Genomic DNA, 23,448 nt, shown 5'->3' on the forward strand with positions numbered 1-23,448 from the left:
CCGCTTGCATCATACTTTAAACAAATGATAATGGCTCCATTATATATTGCCTCCTAATTGATATTGTGCATGATTACTTATTTGAATTAGTTTATAAAAGGTACATCCGTTTAGGTAAACCAAGGTCTGCGTGAAGTTTAAAAAAACAGATGTCTCCTATAGTGAATCATGGCTTGAAACCATGTGGTAATGACCCAGGAATGTATACAAAAGGCACTCAGTCCAGACTGTGTCAAATACCAAACACTTTATTTTATAACTGATATATATTCAAGTCTTTACAATATATACATTACATATTGCACATGTTAGCTGGAATGTTTATAAATCTTAATGTACAGTGACTGATGACATTAGCTTGTATATTTCTGTATAAATGACACTCCACTGTTAGACAAAAGATAATTGCTGACAACCTCTTTTTCTTTAGTTCAGAGAACGCAAATCTTAAACACAGTACAAGCCTGACTGTGTTGGTTTAAAATATTAAAATTTGGAAAGAGAAAGGCAAGAAAAATGTCATGCAAATCATAATTTAACTCTTCGAACACACAGGGATCCTAATCATTCCCATAGTAACATTTTACTGTATTTACGATGAGGCAAATGGATTTAAATGCATTAGCATTATATATAACAATGTAGAGATAGCCAGCACTCTTCAGCATGGAAAATCCTACAGTAAATTTAGGATACATTAGCTTTGTCTTGAACAGTATCTCAGTGTCTCAATGTTTAATACAAAATAATGTTCCAAATATTACTTATTGAACAAGAATGCATATGTGCAGTTTTGGCAGCAAAACACTGAAATGATATTATTTTCTTAAACATTAAGCTTTTGTAACATTGGAAATTATTTATATGAATGTACAGAATTACAGAAACAATGTTAACAACATACAAAATGCACATTGAGGAGTTTATGGAAGTAATTAGTTTGCAAAAATAAATCTTTGTTCACAATGGAATATGTTATAAAGGTATTCAGATCTGTTTTTCCCTGTTGTTTTCCAAGGCACTTTTCTTGGTTCTGGGGATATTTGAATTTATTATTGTCACCTGTAAAACAAAATTATGCATATTATACTCAAAGGATTTAAGAAAGTAGTTGCTTTAAAATTGAGCATAAAGGTATAGAAACATAGAGACATAGAAACTATAGCACAATACAGGCCTTTTGGCCCACAATGCTGTGCCGAACAGGTACTCACTTTAGAATTTACCAAGGGTTACCCATAGCCCTCTATTTTTCTAAGCTCCATGTACCTATCCAGGAGTCTCTTAAAAGACCCTATCATATCTGCCTCTACCACCATTACCAGCAACCCATTCTACACACTCACCACTCTCTGCGCAAAAAACTTAACCCAGACCAACTCCTCTGTACCAGCTTCCAAGGGCCTTAAAATTGTGCCCTCTCATGATAGCCATTTCAGCCCTGGAAAAAAGCCTCAGACTATCCACATGATCAAAGCCTCTCATCATCTTATACACCTCTATCAGGTTACCCCTCATCCTCCGTCGCTGCAAGGCCAAGTTCACTGAACGTATTCTCGTAAGACATTCACCTCAGTCCAGGCAACATCCTTGTAAATCTCCTCTGCACCATTTCTGTTGTTTCCATAATCCTTCCTGTAGTGAGGCGACCAGAACTGAGCACAGTACTCCAAGTGGGGTCTGACCAGGATCCTATATAGCCGTAACACTACCTTTTGGCTCTTAACTCAATCCCACGATTGATGAAGGCAAATGTACCATATACTTATTAACCACAGAGTCAACCTGCGCAGCAGCTTTGAGTGTCCTATGGACTCGGACCCCATGATCCCTCTGATAGTGAGCAAAGTATTCATTAAGTACCTCAGCTATCTCCTCTGGTTCCATACACACTTTTCCACTATCACACTTGATTGCTCCTATTCTCTCATATCTTATCCTCTTGCTCTTCATATACTTGTAGAATGCCTTGGGGTTTTCTTTAATCCTGTCTGCCAAGGCCTTCTCATGGTCCCTTCTGGCTCTCCTAATTTCATCCTTAAGCTCCCTCCTGCTAGCCTTATAGTCTTCTAGATCTCTATCATTACCTAGTTATTTGAACCTTTCATAAGCTTTTCTTTTCTTCTTGACTAAATTTTCAACAGCCTTTGTACACCATGGTTCCTGTACCCTACCATCCTTTCCGTGTCATTGGAATGTACTTATGCAGAATGCCATGCAAGTATCCTCTGAACATTTGCCAAATTTCTGCCATACATTTCCCTGAGAACATATGTTCCAATTTATGCTTCCAAGTTCCTGCCTGATTTAGCTTCACATTTCCCCTTATTCCAATTAAATGCTCTCCTAACTTTTCTGTTTGTATCCATCTCCAATGCAATGGTAAAGGAGATAGAATCATGATCACTATCTCCAAAATGCTTTCCCACTGAGAGACCTGACATCTGATCAGGTTCATTTCCCAATACCAGATCAAGAACAGCCTCTTCTCTTATAGGCTTATCTACATATTGTGTCAGGAAACCTTCCTGAACACAACTAACAAACTCCACCCCATCTAAACCCTTCGCTCTAGGGAGATGCCAATCAATATTTGGGAAGCTAAAATCTCTGGTTATGTTTAACCAGGGAATATTGAAAACCCTGATTGGGCTTTTGGCATAATTTTATCTTTTAGCTCTTATGGAAAAGTCTTTCTTAATGTGATTTAAACTGTGAAAATGGATACCAAATTCTGATATATTTTACTATTTACTTAAACATATGGAGGGCAATTCATTTTAATTTTTGAAATGTCAAAGTGTACTTTCATAAATAGATTGGAATAAGAGATTGCCTGCCATTTGTTCAGACCTCTGCTGTTGCTGTGGACTCCACTGAAAGTTTCCCCACAGTCCAGAAATTTGTTTCACTGCACATTCCAATCCATAAAGTTCACTTACACCACAAAAGTTTGATAAATTATTCCAGTCCGTTATAGTTAAAAAAAAATTGTGAGTTCATTCCTGTATCTCACCGTGTTCCCAATTGTTGATGTACAATTTCCGCACCCCCCCCCCCCCCCAAAATATTTGTGTGAATTTAGGTACAGCAGAAATATTACGTCTCAAATAAAAAGTTCTGTTTGCTACAAATGAATTGTCCTTTTCATTGCAATGTAACTACTAATAAAAACATTATTATATCCAATGTAGCCTCCTTGCTGAAGGAGATGGTACAGAAAAAATATCCACAATAAATTAGAAAACTCATTAAGTTAACCATTATCATTTGAAAAAAAATGTGTATGTCATGTATTTTATTTACTCTTATATACTTTCCAGTTTAGAGACTGATATCAATCTTTAATAAATTCCTCACCGTAGAAAGGATTTCAGAGCCGTGGCATTATACAGCACAGAAACATATAGATGCTGTCTGACCTGTGAAGTTCCTCCATAATTCTGTGTGGGTCATTGAGTCATATGTCCATGCTGAATAGCAAATGCCCATCTATTCCAATCCCATTTAACAACTGTTGCTTCATTGACTTCTATGCTTTGGCAATTCATGTTAGGGGAGTGCCTGCCTTCACAATCTGAGACAATTTTTCCAGAATGATGATATTCTGTGTGCCACAGTTACCAAGGAGACTTTGGATTGTGCATTATTGGTCACCTACCAACAGCCAATAAAAAGTCAAGTTTATGTGGAGCAGCTATTGTGTGTGTGAGCCAATGTTGGAGTGGAGAGTTCAGGCTTTGACTCATTAGGGCAATGGTTGTAGATAAAGATTTTTTTATGATTTATTTTATCTTTCTTTTTTATTACACGGTTAGAGCAGTGGGGCTGTCAGTCAGGATAGTGGAATGCTCCTCTTGCTGAATATAGGAAGGCATGGTGATCTCGAGTGTCTCTCATGACTACACCTGCAAGAATTACATCCAGCAGCAGCTTTTTGCAGACAGATTTAAGGAACAGGAACTAGAGCTGGATGAACTCCAGATCATTCAGGAGGCTGAGAGGTTGATCACCTGGACATTCAGGGAGGTATTTAGGACACAGGTCTGTCAGGAGGGGACAAAGGGCATAGGCAGCGGTGCAGAGAACCCCCATGGATGCTCCCCTCAATCACATGCATACCACTTTGGATACTGTTTGGGGGGGCAGGGATGTACTTGCAAAGGAAAACCACAGCAGTCAGGTCCTAGCTCTGTGGCTCAAAAGGAAGGGGAAGAAGAGGTGAGCTGTAGTGACAGGGGATTTGTTGGTTAGGGAGCAGAGAGGCGGGTCTGTGGATGAGAACAAAATTTCTGTTGGTATTTTGCCTCCCAGGTTTCGGGTTCAGAGGTATGTCAGATGAGCTCCACATCACTCTTGAGTGGAAAGGGGGCTCAAGAGGTTGTGGTCCAAATCAGTACTGATGACTTAGGAAGGAAGGGTGATGAGATCCTGTAAAGTGAGTTTGGGGAGTTAAATGCTAAGTTAAATGGCAGGATCTCCAGGCTTGTGACCTTAGGATTGCCACATATGTCTCAAGCTGGGGAAGCGTGAATTTGGAATATCAAGCAGTTTAACATGTGGCTAAGGAAATGGCGCAGGAGGCGGAGCTTCAGGTTCTTAGATCATTGGGCTGTCTTCCAGTGAAGGTGGATCTTGTACAAAAGGGATGGTTTTGACCAGAACTGAAGGAGGACTAATATACTTGCAGGAAGGTTTGCTCGTGCTGCATGGAGTGATTTAGAGTCACAGGGTCATGGGAGCCAGAGCACTAGAGCAGATAGCGGAGTGGTTGTAGGAAAAGATGTTGTTAAGCTTAATGTACAAAGTCAGTAAACAAAAGGTTGAGCGTGGTGGGACTAATGTTCTGAGTTGTGTACATTTCAATGCAAGGTAGGAAAGGTGGATAAGCTTTGGGCATGGGTCAGCATGTGAAATTATGACACTGCAGCAATTAGTGGGGTTCGGTTGCAGGAGGGTCGGGATTGGCAGCTCAATATTCCAGGATTCCATTGTTTTAGATGTGAGAAGAGTGGGTGGGATTAAACAGGGAACGGTAGCATTACTAGTCATGGGAAATGTCATGGCAGTGCACAGACAGGATAGACTTGAGAGCTTGTCTACTGAGACTGTATGGGTGGTACTGAGGAATAAGAACGGATGATCATGTTTGGGCACCACAGTGGCAAAGTGGTTAGCATGACGCTATTATAGCTTAGGGTATCAGTGTTTGGAGTTCAATCTCAGCATCCTCTGTAAGGAGTCTCTTTATCTTCCTCATGGAATGTGTAGATTTTCTCCTGGTTGTCCAGTTTCCTCTCACAGTCCAAAGATGTACTGGGTTGGTCAACTGGTCATTGTAAATTGTCCTGTGATTAGGTTAGGTTTAAATTGGGGTTATCGGGAGTTGCTGGTTGGTGCAGCTTGAAGGCCAGAAGGGCCTATTGAATGCTGTATCTCTAAATAAAAATAAACAATGCAATTATACTATAGACCACCCAACGGTCTGCGGGAATTAGGGGAGAAAATTTGTAGAGAGATCACACTCTGTTGCAAGAAACAGAAATTTGTGATAGTAGGTGATTTTTAACCTTCCACATACTGACTGTGACTCGCACACTGTACAAAGGCTGGATGGGAAAGAGTTTGTCAACTGTGCTCAAGAAAGTTTCCTTAATTAGTACATAGACGTCCCAATTACAGAGAATGTGATACTAGCTCTCCAATTAGGGAATGAGACAGAGCTGGTGACAAAAGTTTGTGTTGGGGAACACTTGGTATCTAGCGATCATCATGCCATTACTTTCAAGATAATTATGGAGAAGGATATGACTGATCCTTGGGTTGAGATTCCAAATTGGAGACAGGGCAGTTCTGATGGCATCAGAAAGGATCTGGCAAATGTGGATTGCGAAAGACTATTTTTTAGTCAAAGTGAACTTGGTAAGTTAGAGGCCTTCAAAAGTGAAATTTTGAGAGTACAAAGCTTGTATATGCCTCTCAGAATAAAAGGCAAGGATAACAGATTTAGGGAATCTTGGTTTCTGAGAGGTATTAAAGCCCTGTGTTGAGAAGAAGGAAAAAAAGGAGGCGCTTCACAGGTATAGGCAGGAAGGAGCAAATGAGGTATTTGAGTATAAGAAATGCAAGGGAACAGTTAAGAAGGAAATCAGGATGGCTAAAAGTGTGCATGAGGTTGCTCTACCAGACAAGTTGAAGCAGAATCCCAAGGGTTTCTACAGATGTAGTAAGAGCAAAAGATTAGTAAAGGACAACATTGGTCCTTTGATTAGTGTCCATCACTACATGGAGCTGAAATAAATGGGGGAGATCTTAAATGGATTTTTTGCATCTGTGTTTACTCAGGAGATGGGCACAGTGTCTATAGGAAGTGAGGCAAGGCAACAGTGAGATTATGGATCGTATACAGGTTACAGAGGAGGAGGTATTTGCTGTCATGAGGAAAATTAGAGTGGATAAATCCCTTGGGCCTGACAAGGTGTTCACTTGGACCTTGTGGGAGGCTAGTGTAGAAACTGCAGAGGTCCTGGCAGAGACATTTAAAACATCCTTAACCATTGGGATAGGTACAGAGGATTTGAGGATAGCTAATGTTGTTCTGTTGCTTAAGAAAATTTCCAAGAATATGGCAGGAAATTACAGGCCAGTGATCTTGACATCAATAGTAGGTATGGGACCGTAGATTTAAGTATTTGAACAGATGGACTAATTAGGGATATTCAGCATGGCTTTGTGCAGGGTACATCATGTCTAACCAATATTATAGAGTTTTTCAAGGAAGTTACCAGGAATATTGAAGGTATGGCAGCAGAGGTTACCTATATGGATTGCAGCAAGGACTTCGACAAGGTTCTGCATGCAAGGTTGGTTCAGAGGGTTCAATTAATTGACATTCAAAATGAGGTAGTAAAGTAAATTAGATATTAGCTTCGCAGAAGAAGCCTGACGCTGGTAGTAGATGGAAAAATGTCAGAAAGGTTGAAAGAATGCAAAGAAAATTTACAAGGATGTTGCCAGGACTTGAGGACCTGAATTTATAAGAAAGATTGAAAAGGTTAGGACTTTGTAGAGCATAGAAAAATGAGGGGAAGATTTGATAGAGGCATACAAAATTATGAGGAGTATAGATAGGGTAAAAGCATAGGCTTTTTCCACTGGAGTTTGGTGAGACTAGAACTAAATGTCATAGGTTATGGGTGATAGGTTAAATGTTTAAGGTAAAGATGAGGGCGAATTTCTTCACTCACAGGGTGGTGAGAATTGGTGGATGCGAATTCAATTTCATTATTAAAGAGAAACTTGGATGGATACATGGATGGGAGGGGTATGGAGAGCTTCAGTCTAAGTGCAGGTCGATGGGACTAGACAGATTAATAGTTTGCCATGGACTAGATGGGCCAAAGAGTCTGTTTCTGTGCTGTAGTGGTCTATGACTCTATGACACAAATGCCACCATCCCCTGCTGAATAAACTTCTCCTTGCATTCCCTCTATCGCTTTTATTCCTCACCATAATCCTGTGCTTTCAAGTTTTAGCTGTATTCTTTATAAGACAAAACTTCAATATCCACCATATCTGTGCCCCTCACAATTTTGGATAACTCCTCCACTCCAACAAAAACAAGCCCAGCCTGTCGAGGCTTTCTTAAAATTGGGAAGTTTTACCTGTTCAACATTCTTGTCATACTCAACGCCCACTTCATTGATTGTGTATCTGAAGCAAACATCCCATGTGTTTGGAGTAGTCAGAATTGCTAAAATTCATAGATACCGTCTTTCGGACTTCATATAAAGTTAGTGCCACAAATGGAGGGCTTCCATGGATTTAACGTTCAGGAATTAAACTGGACAAACATAAATACTTAATAAATAATTTGTAACTGTCTTTGTGCTGCTGATGAAGCTATTGCATTTGATCTAGTCTGCATTAATATTAGCAGTGCTTTTGACAATACCCCACATGGGATCAAGTCAAAAAGTAAATGAAGTGTGATCTATGGCAAATTGGATCTGAAATTGATTCACTAGCAGGAAGCAAAGGCTAATAGTTACTAGGTGTGTGGGTTTCATAGCTGGAAGCCTATAATCCTTGGGGTCCGTACACAGTCCCCTGGATTTCACAAGTTTCATGTGCATGGTAAGGAAGTTTGTAAGTGATGTATATTTCTCCATATGGTTGACAGGAGGAATGCTTTAGCCTGCAGGAAGATATAGATAATCTCGTCAGGTACTCAGAAAGGTTGCAAATAGGAATTAATCCAGGAAAGTCTGAATTTGGACAGAATTATAAAATTGCCAGATCATGCGCCACTGAAACATACCTTAGCAGCCCACTTCGTTCAAGCTGACCATGACACATATCTACACTAATCCCATTTACCTACACTAGTCTCAATGTTCTACATCTTTCCCATCTAAGCACCTGTTCAAATGTCTTCTGAACATTGTAACTGTATTCGTCTCTGCCACTGTGCTGCAGCCATTCTAGACAATTAACGATGTGTCAAAAACTTACTCCTCTGATCGACTTCAAATCCCTTCCTTCTCACCATAAACCTGAACTCTTTGATTTTAGATTCGCCTACCCTAGGGAAAAGACTACCTGTCTTATCTCTGCCCTTCATAATTTATACACTTCCATAAGTTTACCCCAATTGCTAAAGCATAATTTCTGTAATGTTGCAATCAGAACTCTAGGAAATACTCCAATAATTTTCTTAATGGTATACAAGTATATTAAATGCCTTTTTCACTTGCCTATACAACTGTTCACCTCTTTCAGGGACTTGCACTCAGAAGCCCCTCCGTACATCAGCACTCCTTGCCATTTACTGTGTCCCGTTGGAGTTTGACCTTCCAAATTGCATTACATTGTCTGGATTAAATTCCACACGTACAACACACTGGAGGAACTCAGCAGGTTGGGCAGCATCCATGGAAACGATGGATTAAATTCCATTTGCTACCTCATTCTTCCACTGATTTATGTGCTGCTGTATCCTCAGAAAACCACATTTGCAATATACAACTCTATTAATTTTCTTCTTGTCTGCAAACTTATTAATTGTATTACATATTCTTAACCAAGTCATGTATATGTATTTTCAAGCAACAAAGCACTGATTGCTGTGATACACCACTTGTTACAGATTTCCAGTCAGAAAAACCCCCTTTCATCATTATCCTCTGCTTCATATCACACAGTGAATCATGGACTCAGTTCCCCAATGTGCTTTGGATCCCTTATAGCTTAACCTACACAAATAACCTGTGATGCTGAACCTTATCCAAACCTGTGCTGAATACTGGTAGTCCATGTCTTCCACTCTGCAGTCATCAGTTATCTTGGGTACCTCCTCAAAAAACTCAGATCTGTGAACATGGTCTCCTCCGCACAAAAACACCCCGACTCCTTAGCAGTTCCTGCTTTTCCAATTAAGCACAATTCCTGTCCATTGGTCTCTTCTCCAAAAATCTTCCCTATCATTGAAGCAAGGTTCACTGGCTTGTATTTTCCAGGCTATCCCTTCTGTAGCATTTGAACAACAGGACAACATTAGCTACCCTGCATTCTTCTGGTACCTCACCCAAGGCTAACGACAATGCAAAAATCTGTCAGAGCCCAACTTTGAAAGCTGCAGAAAGCTAACAAAAAATATCTTAAATTTGAGTGGTGTGGAGGTACAGAGGGATCTTTCCTCAGATTCTTAAGCAGAACACAAAAAGATCCACAAGGTGGTTTAAAAGAATTATAGGATGCTTCTGTTTGTATGTAAAGCATGAAATGAAAGAGAGAGAACTCTTATAACACTCACTGAACCTGAGAGTAATAGTACAAGCAGTCCCGGGCACTGCATTGTAAGAATGATGTGATTGTACTGGTGAGGCTGCAGAGCAGATTTACCAGTATTTTGTCAGCCTTGGAAATTTGTAGTCATAAGGAAAGACTATACAGGCTGGGTTTGTTTTCAATGAAAAGGTAAGTCTGATTGTTATTTAAGGTGAACTTGGAAATTTGTAGTCATAAGGAAAGACTATACAGGCTGGGTTTGTTTTCAATGAAAAGGTAAGTCTGATTGTTATTTAAGGTGAACTATATTAAATTATAAAGATATGAGGAGGACTTACTTTCCTCAGCAAAACTGTAAAAATGGGTACTGGGATGGTGGACATCAATGTAAAATAATTAATAGAAAAATTAAAGATCTGAAAGAGGTGCTTTATCCCACCGAAAGAACCATAAGGTTTATTCTCACTGCAGGGATTACTAAGGCAACAACTGTCATTCTCAATACGATACACCTGCTAGAATGCAGTGTTGGGAAAAGGCTGGTACTCTTTTTACATACCATAGCCAAAATAGTCCTGTTTTATTTATAAAATCTTGTTTCACACTATCTTCCTGTGTCTACTAATTTTATTTTGAGGTTGATGTTATCTGCAGTACTTTACAGACACTTGTTGGTTTTCCACAATGGAAGTCAGTTATATAAAGTTAGAGGAGACGCAAAAGTATAGCATCATTTTCTATAAACGGGAATGACGCTTAATGTTTCTCTTTTGAAATTTTCTATCTTGTGTACCTGAATACTCAATGGAATTGTGCCTCCCTTTGATCTCTGAGTTAGAAGTATTTTTCAAAATCCATTGTAGATATTCAAGGTTAGATTTTCTACTTTTAAAGTGTGTGGGATGAACAATTGATTATAAAGCTGTGTGCCATGATGAGTGCAACAAATGATGCAATCATTATCAATTTATTATTGAATTGTAGCCTTGGTAATTAGTGTGGCCTTGTCAAACCCAGAGAACATTATGATGGCAAAGGCCATGGAAAGCTCTACCTGTTTGCATTTGAGTAATTATTCAATGCAATGTAGAGGCATTTGTAATTTAATCAGGATGAAATTGTAAACTTCTGCCTAAGCACAGAAATACTTGTTTGATTACTTATGGATCTTTGGGAAAAAAAATTAAAAATTAAGTGCTTGACTTTGACTATGATTATGCTGGATGAGAGATAGGTTATTTACACATTCACTGAATGAAACAGATTGACTGAACTGAAAGCAGCACTGAAGTTTTACATGTGGAGTGGGTGATTGATCTGAGGGCAGCATTTAGCACGTTAAGCGAAGGGCCTCCCCGTGCAATAAGCATGTGGTGGAGACATGATGCAAGATGTACCAACTAAACAAACTGTTCTTCCCACAGGTGTGCCTCAGTCTGTCAACCTGATCTCTCACCCACTGAATCGTCACACAAACTTTGTACTGGACTCTCTTTTCAGCGACATAACACTCACCATTTATCCTTTTGCACACAACGGGCTGGCCGCCAATCTAGTGAGAAGCCTGGCACATCTTGCAAAATCTGTGGGAAGACAATGTCATCATACACTAACAAGCGCAGGTAATAAATTACATTCACACACTTCCAAGAAGATTGCCCCTTCCATTTGCATCTTCTTTAGAAATAGCTTGAGAAGCATGGTTTCTTCTTTCAGTTATCTGGTCCATTTCCCTTCAGCCTGTCCGGTGACTCACTGATCATATCATTATCATTCTGATCAAATAAATACAAATGCCTGTTTCTACTGGACCACATCCAGGCAAGTGGCACGAGTTTCATTTGGTGGGCCTTAAGGCCTGTTGTTCTGCTGTATTCTTCTAAGTTTCTCACTGGCTGTGCTATTTATGGGCATTCATTTTAAGACCATAAGACAAAGGAGCAGAATTAGGCCATTCAGACCATCAAGTCTGCTTCACCATTCCATCAGGGTTGATTTATTAACCCTCTCAATCCCATTCTCTGCCTTCTCCCTGTAACCTATGCACCCTTACTAATCAAGAATCTATCAATCTTTGCTTTAAATATACCCAATAACTTGGCTTCCACAGATGCACATGGCAATAAATTCCACAGCTTCACCATTCTCTATCTAAGACAATTCCTCCTCACCTCTGTTCTAAAGTGTCCGTCCTCTATTCTGAGGCGGTGCCATCTGGTCCTAGACTCCCCCACTATTGGAAACATGCTCTCCACATTCACTCTGTCTAGACTTTTTAATATTTGATAAGCTTCAATGAAATTAACCCCCCCCCCCCATCCAGTGAGTACAGACACAGAGCCATCAAATGGTCTTTCTGCCTTAACCTTTTCATTCCAGGAAGCATTCTCGTGAACCTCCTCTGGATTATCTCCAGTGCCAGCACATTGTTTCACAATACTGAAGTGGTGTCTGACCAATGTCTTATAAAGCCTCAGCATCACATCCTGCTTTTATGTTCTTGTCCTCTTGATATTTTCTTTACTCCAATGATAAATAATTTCAATAAAAGTATTTCAAGGAGTCATAATGTCTGGGCTAAAACAGTTGCCACCTTTCAGCTCTGGCAGTCTGACTTAAATCCTGACTTCCTGTGACTTCTGAGTGAAGTTTGCACTTCCTCCCCCTGACCATGTGTTTTTTTTCCTCGGGAGCTCCAGTTTTTTTCTCACATATCAAAAACATGCAGCCATCCAAACCACAGTTTCACTCAAGTGGTGTCAATGAAGCAATGGCTTGTGAAATTCTATTCGGTTTTCCTTAATTGCCAAACCCCTCCAACTGAGCTCCCATTCTGGAAGTGTCTGCGGTTCTTTCAGAACCCATTATACCAGAACGGTCTAAAATAATGATATCTAAAGTTAGATTTGGCTTAATTGGAGCTATACTAACTTCCAGTAACTATATATTCATGTGGAAGTTGATACTACTAAATGTCAATAAGAATGGGACTTTAACCTTTTCAAATTATTTAGCCATCATCCTATTGTGGGTACGTGCTTGAATGGGACATGATCCAGGGAGCAAATGCCAATTATAGATTCTCCAAGCCCTCCCCGCCACCTAATTATACAGAAGGCCCTTTCAGAAATGTCACTACTATATACAATTAAAGATCAGGCAGCTTGGGTCCAATTACCCCAATAACAAGCAATGGGTGCATCAAGAATCCCTAGCAAAAGACTGTGAACCTGAAATATCTTTTCATATTTGCAGTATCCTCAGTGCCCACAAGTTCAAAGCATTTTGAAAAGAGCAGGAACAAATTTACTCATCAATCTAAAGCGATCGTTCACGTTAAAACGTTAGTTCTTGCTGATTTGACGGCAACGCAGAAGCACTTACACGATGGTATGTTGCAATCCCTGGTATTGTGGTACAAACGGCGGAAGTGTTTGTTGCACTTGGGGCTGAAGTAAAGAGGTCCTGAAACAATATTAGCAGTCGATTAGAATCAGCTGATAGTTAGAATGTTGAAGATCATGGAACAACACTGAAATGACCCTTACCTGTTAAGTGTTTTAGTAACTTGTCCTTCATCCTCCTGAGATCTCTGGGTACTATTTCTGTAGGAAAATGATATATTATATTGTGCACATTCTTCATGAAGGCATCTACTCGCAGTAACGGAACCAATTAGATCTTGTAATAATTCGGGGCTGGAGAGTTTTTATTGATTTTACGTTGGGGTCGATGTAGGCGTGTGCACTGAAGGGATATTTTCAGGTTTGTTCTTAAAATAGCTATATTCGTAAAAACATCGACTCCCAGCTATTCGCTATTCCAATAATTAGCTCAGTGGAAAATATTCTCTCCACTGGAGGGCAAAACAGCGAACGACAGAGCTTTCCCCTTGTTTCGATGTTAGGTCGGAGAACAGCGGATTCTAAAAGCTTTAAATAAAGTGCAGCGCCTCAGTCGCGATCGAGAGTAACTTCAAATTTTGCTAGTCATACAGGCTGAAACAAGCTCTCCGGCCAGCACATCGCCAACGCTTTTGTCCATTTGCACTAATCCCATTTGTTCACGCAAGGTCAGTATCTTTCTATGGCTTGTCTATGCGTGTTTCTATAAATGTTTTTGAAATGTAATAATTGATTCCCCCTACGCTTCTGGCAATGAGTTCTAGTTATCAACTGCTCTGTGTAAAAAAGCATTTCCCTCAAATCCCCTTTAAAAATCCTTCATCTTAACTTAAACCCATGTTGTCTAATATCCCTACCGCAAAGAAAAATACTGTATTAAACCTATTTAAATCTCTTATAGTTTATATACTTCTAACAGTTTCTCAGCCAGCTTCGCTCAAGGGAAAGCAAGCCCAGCCTATTCAATTGCTCCCAAGTAAAGCCATCCAAACCAGCATCAGCTTGGCATACAACGGGCACACTCTATACAATTGCCTTACATAAAACTGCTCTAATCTTTCATCTATCTCCTCTCGCTTCCAATCGGATAAGCAACTTTAAAAATAAAGCAATACTGTACGGGAAAACAATTTTCGCTTGTTGCCTGATAAACGTAAAACGCACCTCATCTCGTCGGCGGTCTGAAAAGCAACAGTAGCGCTGCGGTGTTTACAAGAAAAACAAAGGCAGGCGGGTTTCCCATTTGCCTGAAAACCCCGGGACTTCTGTCCTCAAGTCACCCTGGTCAGACCATTCATAAAATGCGCGGAGCTGCTATTGTGCTGATTTATCATTTTGATTTCGCTTCTCTCCTCCGAATTCGTTTACCTCCGGCTTTCGGTGTGAAACCACCCTCCTGTCGGCATCACTTCGCGACGGGTAAGTGTGCAGGCTGACTTACTGACCACTCGCGTTCTCACGGGAGCGCGGCAATGTTACCCAACGTGTACCCAAATCGAAAATAACCCGCCCCCCATAGAATCGTCAATTCACACTTTTTTGAAAAAAATATCTAATACACATATCAATATTAGTACGGTTCACACTCTCAATGCATAGATTGATAAATACCAAAGAAATAACGTAAATCAATAAATCCGAGACACTTACCAACTTTCTCCTTTTGAGTTAAATCATAGTCAGGTAACTCCTGGGGATCAAATATATGGTCGACTTGATGTGGGAGATACATAACATCATTGGCTTCCTCCTCGCGGTGTTTCTGTAACTGATTTATGATTTCCAGTATCAAGTTAAAGAGAGTTTTGTCGTCCCGCAACTTCATGAGATTTGTCCCCTCTTTGCAATGTCCAGCTCTGACTATCAAAAACATAAGTCCAAAGAATAACGGCAATCGCAGCCCGCTCATTTCTGATGAAAGATTACAGCCTCCAAACCTCGACCGGTAACACTGAAAGAGCAAGGAAACCGACATGGTGATCTTTAACAGCTTTGGTTAGATAACCTCAAGGTTATGCCAACCCACCCATAATCATGCATCACTTTCGTTTGCAGTAAACACTTTATTGGTTTTCCGGGAATGGAAATTAAACTTTCTGATACAAATACAAATCAAAGCTCGGCCGGTTATTCACTAATGAGCATTTTGTTGAGAATATCCGACTAAACTTTTAAAAAAGGATACACACTTGATAAATGGTCGCTGATGTTATTTTACAAGAGATAGCTAACACGATCAGACAAATAGCATTAAGCACTCTCCGTTTTGCCTAACTGTAGTCAAATAATTTCAAAATACCCATTTTAAGTGGATGTCTTTTCAAGGAAAAAAAATCGTACCTTTAAACAATGGATCCTGGTTGCTCTCGCCTTGCAACTTGTGTCTTTTTCCCTGTCACCGTTCGGGAAAAAATGGACAGTTGCTCAAAAAATATATAATTCTTCTCGGTGTGCACTTTATTCCATAAACTACACCATTTCAGTGGTGCCTCCAAGCGCAGGCCCTTATATAGTAAATGATGCATGTGGTAGTTCAATATAATGTTATCGACTTGAGGTGGGTGGGTGGTAAACAATAAAAGTCCACTTGGCAACCTTTCGTTCAGTAACTTTCGTTAGATTGTTCCCAGCCTTTTACTGAGTATTTGCAGACGTAATCGGTCCCACCGGATTACCCCGGCGTGTCTTTAATTGGAAACGTGTTAACATTGTTTGAAAAATTCATCCTTCCCGATCAGACACTCCTAGAATTGCATTATTTTCGTCAGCCCGGATGATGATGAGGCCGGCACTGAATGACAGGGCTGCGTGGATACCAGGAACTTTTTTTTCTCTCTCATTTTCCTTCTCTGAAACATGAAAACCCGTAACTGGCGATATATTCCTGGCCTTTGCAGTTTATTTGATGGTCACCAGGAAGCGATTTCTGATAGACGTATTTATCTTTGTGCTTAATTTCCGACGTGGCAAATTATTGGAAACGCTGTTATAAGGAAAACAGATAAAGACGGCGGGAAGTGTTTATATTTGCACATCACTATATATTGCAGTGCAATTCCTCCACTGTCCACAGAGCTTCTTAAAGGTAAGATCATTTTGACCTGAAGAGTCTGATTAAAAATCCCCGAAGCATCAGCCTCGGAAGGGAATCAGGACTCAGCAGTCCAGTGACCCGTGGTAACTTGTTGAAATGTAATTCCCTTCCACCCGTCTGTTACTCGAGTGTCCGCCACTCGTTTCAAGCTACAACAAATATTAAAGTCAATCTAAATAAAAACGGAAACATCATTTGTTTGGCCAATTCTCCTGAAATTGGCAATTTCGATTGTGTGAAGTTAACTTCCTATATAATATAACCTTATAATGATTATTTCCCCTTACTGCTTTCAATGAAGATGCATCACATGTCAAACCACGGAAAAGACACACGGTCACTAGCAGGAGGAATCGACAACAGCGCCATGCAGCGACTGACGACGGCTACTCATCGCGTCGACGCGAACGTGAACCTTGGGGGCCTATTTGCAGTAGGATTAGTTTGACACAGTCTTTTAAAGCGAGCTTCCGCCGGCAGTGATCAAGCCATTCAAGCAATGGTTGCACCAGGAGCAGACTTAATTGCTGCGAAAATCACTTTGGGGAATACATGTATGGAAATCTGTTTACCAGCGACGGATGTTATTTTTGAAAACGGGTTGAGTTATGTAAAATATCGGTGACTACCCCACTTCCTCCCACTAGATGCCACTCATTCGCTAAGTTATGAGTACGTTATGAGTCATTTTTTTTAACGTTTGGTCTTAATAAACGTGATTCAATTGCCTATTTACTAAGTTTGGTTAGAAAAAAAGTGACTAACATGAACTTTTTAATCAGATCTGAAGGCTTTACTATTCAAACGCAGCGTTACAAATACTGGCTAAAAGTGAGTAAGATCTTGTTGCACTCATTAATGGGAACTTGAACAACTGGAGTTTTGGGGTTGAATTGCAGATTAACAGCTTCATTCTAGATCAAGTCGCTGAAAATGCACGGTGGAATCTCACATCTGAAAACAACAAAAAAGTTATTGAATTGGTAAATTCAAAGTTCAAGCTAAATTTATTATCAAAGTACATATATATCACCATATACTACCCTGAGATTTATTTTCATGGGGACATTCACAGTAAATACAAAGAAACACAATAGAATCAATGAAAAACTGCACCCAAAGATGGACAACCAGTGTGCAAAACACAACAAATTGTGCAAATACAAAAAAAATGCAAATTGAGAACATGAATTGTAGAAAGTGAGTTTAAATGTGGAAACAGTTCAGTTTTGGGGTCGTGAAGATGAGTGAGGTTAGCCCTTCTGGTTCAAGTGCCTGATGATTGAGGGTCAATAACCTGGTGGTGTGGGATTGGAAGCTCCTGTACCTCCTTGCTGATTGCAGCAGCAAGAAGAGAGCATGTGGCCTGGTTGGTGGGGTCCTTGATGGTGGATGCTGCTAATGGAATAGGCTGTATCCACTATTTTCTGTCAGATTTTCCATTCAAGAACATTGCTTTATCCATGCCAATTGGTTTATTATTGCCACTTGGACCAAGGAAGTGAAAACATGTCTTGCATACCCTTTATATAGATCAATCCGTTACAGCACTGCATAGGGATGGTACAAGATAACACAACAGAATGCAGAATAAGGTGTTGCAGTTGCACAGAAAGTGCAGTGCCGGTGGACAATAAGGAGCAAGGTCATAATGTTGTAGATCTTGAGATCGAGAGTCCATTTTATCATACTCGGGAAATACTCAATATCCTATTACAATGGGATAGTAAATTACATTGAGCTTGGTGGAATGTGCTTCCATGTTTTTGTATCTTCTGCCCAATGAGAGGGGAGAAATTGTTTTTTCTGGACCATAAAGCCACTTATGCCAGAAGATTTCTTTATTGATTGTATCTCCACCTTCAACATTATAATTCCATGGAACTCATCAATAAACTCTGGACCCTTGGAGGCAATGCCTCCCTCTGCTACTGCAACCTTGACTTCCTAACCACCAGAGTGCAATCAATAAAAATCAGTAGCAACACCTCCACCCTGTTTATTCTAAGCACCTGAGATATATGGGCTCATTGATTATGATGGCAGTTTTACTCAGACAGCAAAAAGTGTTGACATAGTCCATGGAGAGGAGGCTGTTTTTTGTGGTATGCAAAACTGTGTCCACAATTCTGTAGTTTCCTGTGGTCATGGGTAGAACTAATAGGCATAGTTGCCAAACTATGCTGCATATGGTTAGAATGCTTTTAATACTGAATTAATACAAATCGGTGAGGGTTACAGAGGACATGCCAAATTTCTTTAACATTCTGAGAAAGTATAGATGCATTCATTAACAGAGAAACATTTTCCCAGAACTTCACAGATGAGAGAGAAGAGTTGGTGTTGAAATGAAGAATTAGACAGTAAAAATACCGAAACACATTATCAAAATGTTAATGGGCATCACTGAAACTATATAATTTTGCCAATGCTGGAAATCTGAAATAAAAACTGAAATTACTAAGCAATTCAGGCAACATCTGTGGAAGGGGTTGTAAAAGTATTGCTTCAAGTAAGAGACCCCTCATCAAATGTTTTCAGCTGTTTAGATTTTTATTTGAAGTTTTATAGATTTGTCTAATGAGCAGAGATATTTAAAGTAGAAATTTCAGAGAATGGTGCTCTGAGGAGACTGAGGTCCTTTGGACTGTGCAAGCCTCTGCTTCACATGTTATACCAATCTGTTTTTGCCAGTACAATCTTCTATGCAGTGGTGTGCTGGGGCAATGGTATCCACACGGGTGATGCCAACAGACTCAATAAACTGATTAAAAAGGTTGGCTCTGGTTTAGGAGTCAAACTGGATACACTGGAGGCTGTGGTAGAACAATGGACCCTATGGAAAATCCTGGCAATTCTGGACAATGTTTCTGTTACCTTGCCTGAACAGAGGAGCACTTTTATAAAAGTCTAAGCCAACTCCACTGCTCCAAAAAGCACTATATGATGTAATTTTTACCCTCGGCCATTAGGCTCTATAATGAGTCAACCTATAGCCAGAAAAGTGATGACACCCTCCTATTAGATTGTTTTTATTCTTTCTACTTGTCTTCTAATATTTATATTTGTCCATTTGTAATGCTTCTGTAACACTGTAATTTCCTTTGGGATCAATAAAGTATCTATCTATCTATCTATATATATAGTTGATGACTTCAATGATAAATAGAATGATGTGTAGATTCACTAGGACAAGAATTGGAGAATTTACTGCATCAATATTTCTGTGGTATTCTCTTTACCAGATGCTGCAGTAAGAGTAAATTTCAACCTGGTTTCAATAATATCTAGGAAATAGAAGATAATGTGCCTTAACAGCATCTTCCCAGTGGCTCTAACATCTACCATCATGAAGTACATTGAGATGCAGTCATTAACTCCAGCGTTCTAGACAACCTTAACACACTGCAGTTCACCTACTGCTGAAATAGTTCTATGGTGGACACTGCTTCCTTGGCCCTAATTAAGCTCAAGAGCATCTGGACCATAAAGCCACTTATGCCAGAAGATTTCTTTATTGACTATATCTCCACCTTCAACATTATAATTCCATGGAACTCATCAATAAACTCTGGACCCTTGGAGACAATGCCTCCCTCTGCTACTGCAACCTTGACTTCCGAACCACCAGAGTGCAATCAATAAAAATCAGTAGCAACACCTCCACCCTGTTTTTTCTAAGCACAGGCGCTCCACAACCTTATGCGCTCAGCCCCCTACGAACTCATGACTGCATGGTCAAGTTGTGCTCTAACTCCATATTTGCAGATGATACCACAGAAATGTGCCATATTTCAAACAATGATGAGTCAGAATACAGAAAGGAAATAGAGAGCTTGGTAACATGGTGTCATGACAACAACCTTACATGTGTAGCAGTTAGAGTGGTGCTATTTCAGCTCAGGACATTTCAGTTCAGAGTTCAATCCTGGCATCCTCTGTAAGGAGTCTCCAGATGTCCTCCCCATGGAACACTTAATTTTCCCCATCTGCGGCAGTTTCCTCTCACAGTGGAAAGATGTACCACATAGGTTAATTGGTCATTGTAAATTGTCTCATGATTTGTTTAGATTGGGTTAAATGGGGGGATTTCATGCTGTATCTCTAAACAAATAAAAAAATAATGTCAGCAGAACAAAAGAGATGGTCATTGACTTCAGGAATGGGTGGGGGGTGGGGGTCATCACCAATAGCCTGTTCTAATCCAAACTCAATGACACCACTGAAAGGAATTTATCATGCTTCCATTGACCATTACAAATTTTATTGATGCACCATGGAAACCATCCCATCTGGATGGCGGATGGTTTGGTACGGCAACTGCTCTACACATGACCACAAGAAACTGCAGGAAGTTGTGGCACAGCTCAACACATCATGGAAATCAGCTTACCGTGTAGTTTTCACTGCCTCACTAATGCAGCTTGTGTAATCAAGGACTCTACCCATCTTCTTTCTTTAATCTTCCATGGGGCAAATGATACAAAAGCCTGAAAGTACATATCATCGGACCTTCTAGTCTGCTGATTGTCTACTATGGACTCTTGAGCTCCCAATCTACATTGTTATGATCTTCCACCTTATTGTTTACCTCCATTACACTTTTTCTGCAGTAGTTACACTTCATTCTGCATTATTATTGTTTTACCTTGTTCTCACTCAATGAATGCACAGTGGAAGGATTTGATCTGGATGAAGCTTGCAAAACAAGCTTTTCATTGTATCTCAGTACACATGACAAAATAAACCAATTTAAATTCCAATTTACTGACATACAATAATCAGAATAATACCAATGGAAGACTCTAAAGTGACAAAAACAGTTAGTGAAATTTCTCAACATTGTATCTGGGACAATTAGTGTAAATTTATTGTATATTAATATATTTGTGTGAGCTATGCATTACATTGCTAGGTGAACATTCCTAAAGAATATACATATTCCCCTTCTTTTTTCCAGAGACCTGGAGATCACACCTTAAAAGCATTTCCATTGGCAGTGTGATAATCACAGAAACCTACAATATTTAGTGGTGTTATGTTGTTACCACAACAATGATTCTAAGAATTAAATCATCTATATAATTGAATTTGCTTTTATCAAAATGGATTTTCAATTTATTGTACTGAAATGACTTTTATTTTAACCATTGAATAGTTTCGCTCCAACATCTCTAATTCTCTTTCCAAGATTACCTAATCCATAAATTACACCTTTCTCCTTCCTGTGATCCACCTTTCTTCTTTGATTACATAATCCTCATCTATTTAGGAGGTCCCTCAGTTCTGAAGGCAACTTGATTCCTCTCTGGTTTGGGGGTTCTGAGGTGTAAACGATGCCAAGCTTTCTCATCCTCAAAGGGCAGCAGCTAACTGGGTGAAAAGTTTGTGAGGTGGTTTTCTTCTACCACTTGAGAACCTTAAGGTCATGCATTGGCAATTTGGAGAAGTGACTCTGTGAGCTCCAATCCATGGTCATAATGTTCTTAATACTATCTTGTGTGCTCCGTATCCACTTTGTGCAGTCAATGGCTAGATGTGCTGGGTACCAGTAGAGATGCTAAATTTCTTCAAGGTATCTGAGCACATCCTTGAATTTTTTTCACTGTTCGACTGATTTTTCATCCCAACAGAGCTTGAAATAGAGTAGCTGCTTCAGGACCGTGCCACTAATATGGGCTGCCCTACAGACTTAAGCATAATTAATGTTTCAGTGCCAGAGACCACAGTTTGGCAAAGAGCAATAATGTTGATTTATTTTATCCTTCCATTGATTTTGGATGATTTTATAGAGAAAGATATGATGTGTATTTTTCCATTTCTTGAAATGACTATGGTTATCCTTGTATCAGCAGATTCTAGGAAGGCAGGAATCAATGCTGCCTGGTGGACCATGTGCTTTGTGTTAAGTCTGAGGTGATGATCTTCAAATGTAAATCTTCAAATTTTCAAATGAAAATTGCTTTTTACCTCAATTGACCTAAACTTTGCTGAAGGGGTGTCAGTGCTACAATTCAAAGGCAGGCATCAAATAATTTCACTGATGTCTGATTGCTAGTAAGGAAATTGGTCCAAATCTCCAAGGGTTCATTATAGAGTTGTGGAGTGATAAGGTGCGGAAAAGAGGTATTTTAAACCAATTTGTTCATAATATGCAAGGGCCTTCCTGAGCAAGTCCCACTTGTCCACATTTGATCCATACTCCTGAAACCACTTCTTCCAGAGCATCTGCATAAGTGGCTTGTTAGCTCCTTGCTAACAGCCACTGAACTCAGTGCCGAGAAAGCACACCTTTCTCTGGCTTCGTACACCTAGGGTATATATGACTCCAGTTCCGCCTAATCCATGGGGTTGGGATGTCTTACCCACCCAAGCCCCAATTGTGTGAATGCTGTGTGATTTATTGCCTTGTTACAGCCTGTAGGCAGGAAGTAACAGATCACACACTGCATACAATTAAAAAAAAGTATATTGTGAATGTTAATTTGACTAAATAGTTAGTAAAGAAAAAAAAACAAAAAGAGCCTATTATAATTAAACAGTCAAATGTGCACGGGTTGGAACACAAATCTTCCAAAAGCCATATTCACCAATCCTCGTCAGACTGCTACGCCTTGACTTCATCGAATTATGTTTCCCACCCGATTGAATCATTCGACCAATTCTATCCAGCATCTTCTCTCTCTATCATTCACTGAGCAAAGACCAAGAGCAACTTTCGTTCCCCTGACAAAACCTCCTCCCCCTGCATTCTCCCAGATCCATTATCCTAATTGGATGACACACATTCCTAAGAATCCCTTATCTTCAATGATAACCCAAGCAGGCTGAAAGCAGAACAGGATGCTCTTATAGAACTGTTAAAATGAAATACTTACAGCATAGCAGTAAAATTGTGAACCAGGGTGTTACATTCCTCTAGATCTTTCCGGCCGATCTACCTTCCCAAATCTCTTTTAAACCTTGTATCTGCAGCTGCCTTTAAACATCTCGTGGCAGCTAAACTCCCACTGGGAGATTGGTACTACTTTCTATGTGCAAAAATGTGTCTGTCACATCCCTTTTAACTCTGTAACTTCTGCTTCCTCTTATCATAGACTATATTGTGTAGTACTGTTTTACTTCAAAAACTTGTTGACTCTATATTTAGACTCCCCTACC

The 23,448-nt window shown here is 39.8% G+C and overlaps 1 protein-coding gene across 1 annotated transcript; it reads right to left on the reverse strand.

Moving 5' to 3' along the window:
• Positions 1 to 243: 243 nt before the first annotated feature.
• LOC140732813 (ALK and LTK ligand 2-like) lies at positions 244 to 16,061 on the reverse strand. The gene is made up of 6 exons (XM_073055445.1): positions 15,534 to 16,061; positions 14,844 to 15,144; positions 13,338 to 13,394; positions 13,174 to 13,254; positions 11,305 to 11,372; positions 244 to 1,062 (listed from the first exon to the last, which is right to left on the reverse strand). The coding sequence occupies exons 2-5, from the start codon at positions 15,100 to 15,102 to the stop codon at positions 11,308 to 11,310; spliced, it is 462 nt and encodes a 153-aa protein (XP_072911546.1). The 5' UTR covers positions 15,103 to 15,144; positions 15,534 to 16,061; the 3' UTR covers positions 244 to 1,062; positions 11,305 to 11,307.
• Positions 16,062 to 23,448: the final 7,387 nt, after the last annotated feature.

Source organism: Hemitrygon akajei, chromosome 9 (assembly GCF_048418815.1).
Source record: "Hemitrygon akajei chromosome 9, sHemAka1.3, whole genome shotgun sequence".
NCBI lineage: Eukaryota > Metazoa > Chordata > Chondrichthyes > Myliobatiformes > Dasyatidae > Hemitrygon > Hemitrygon akajei.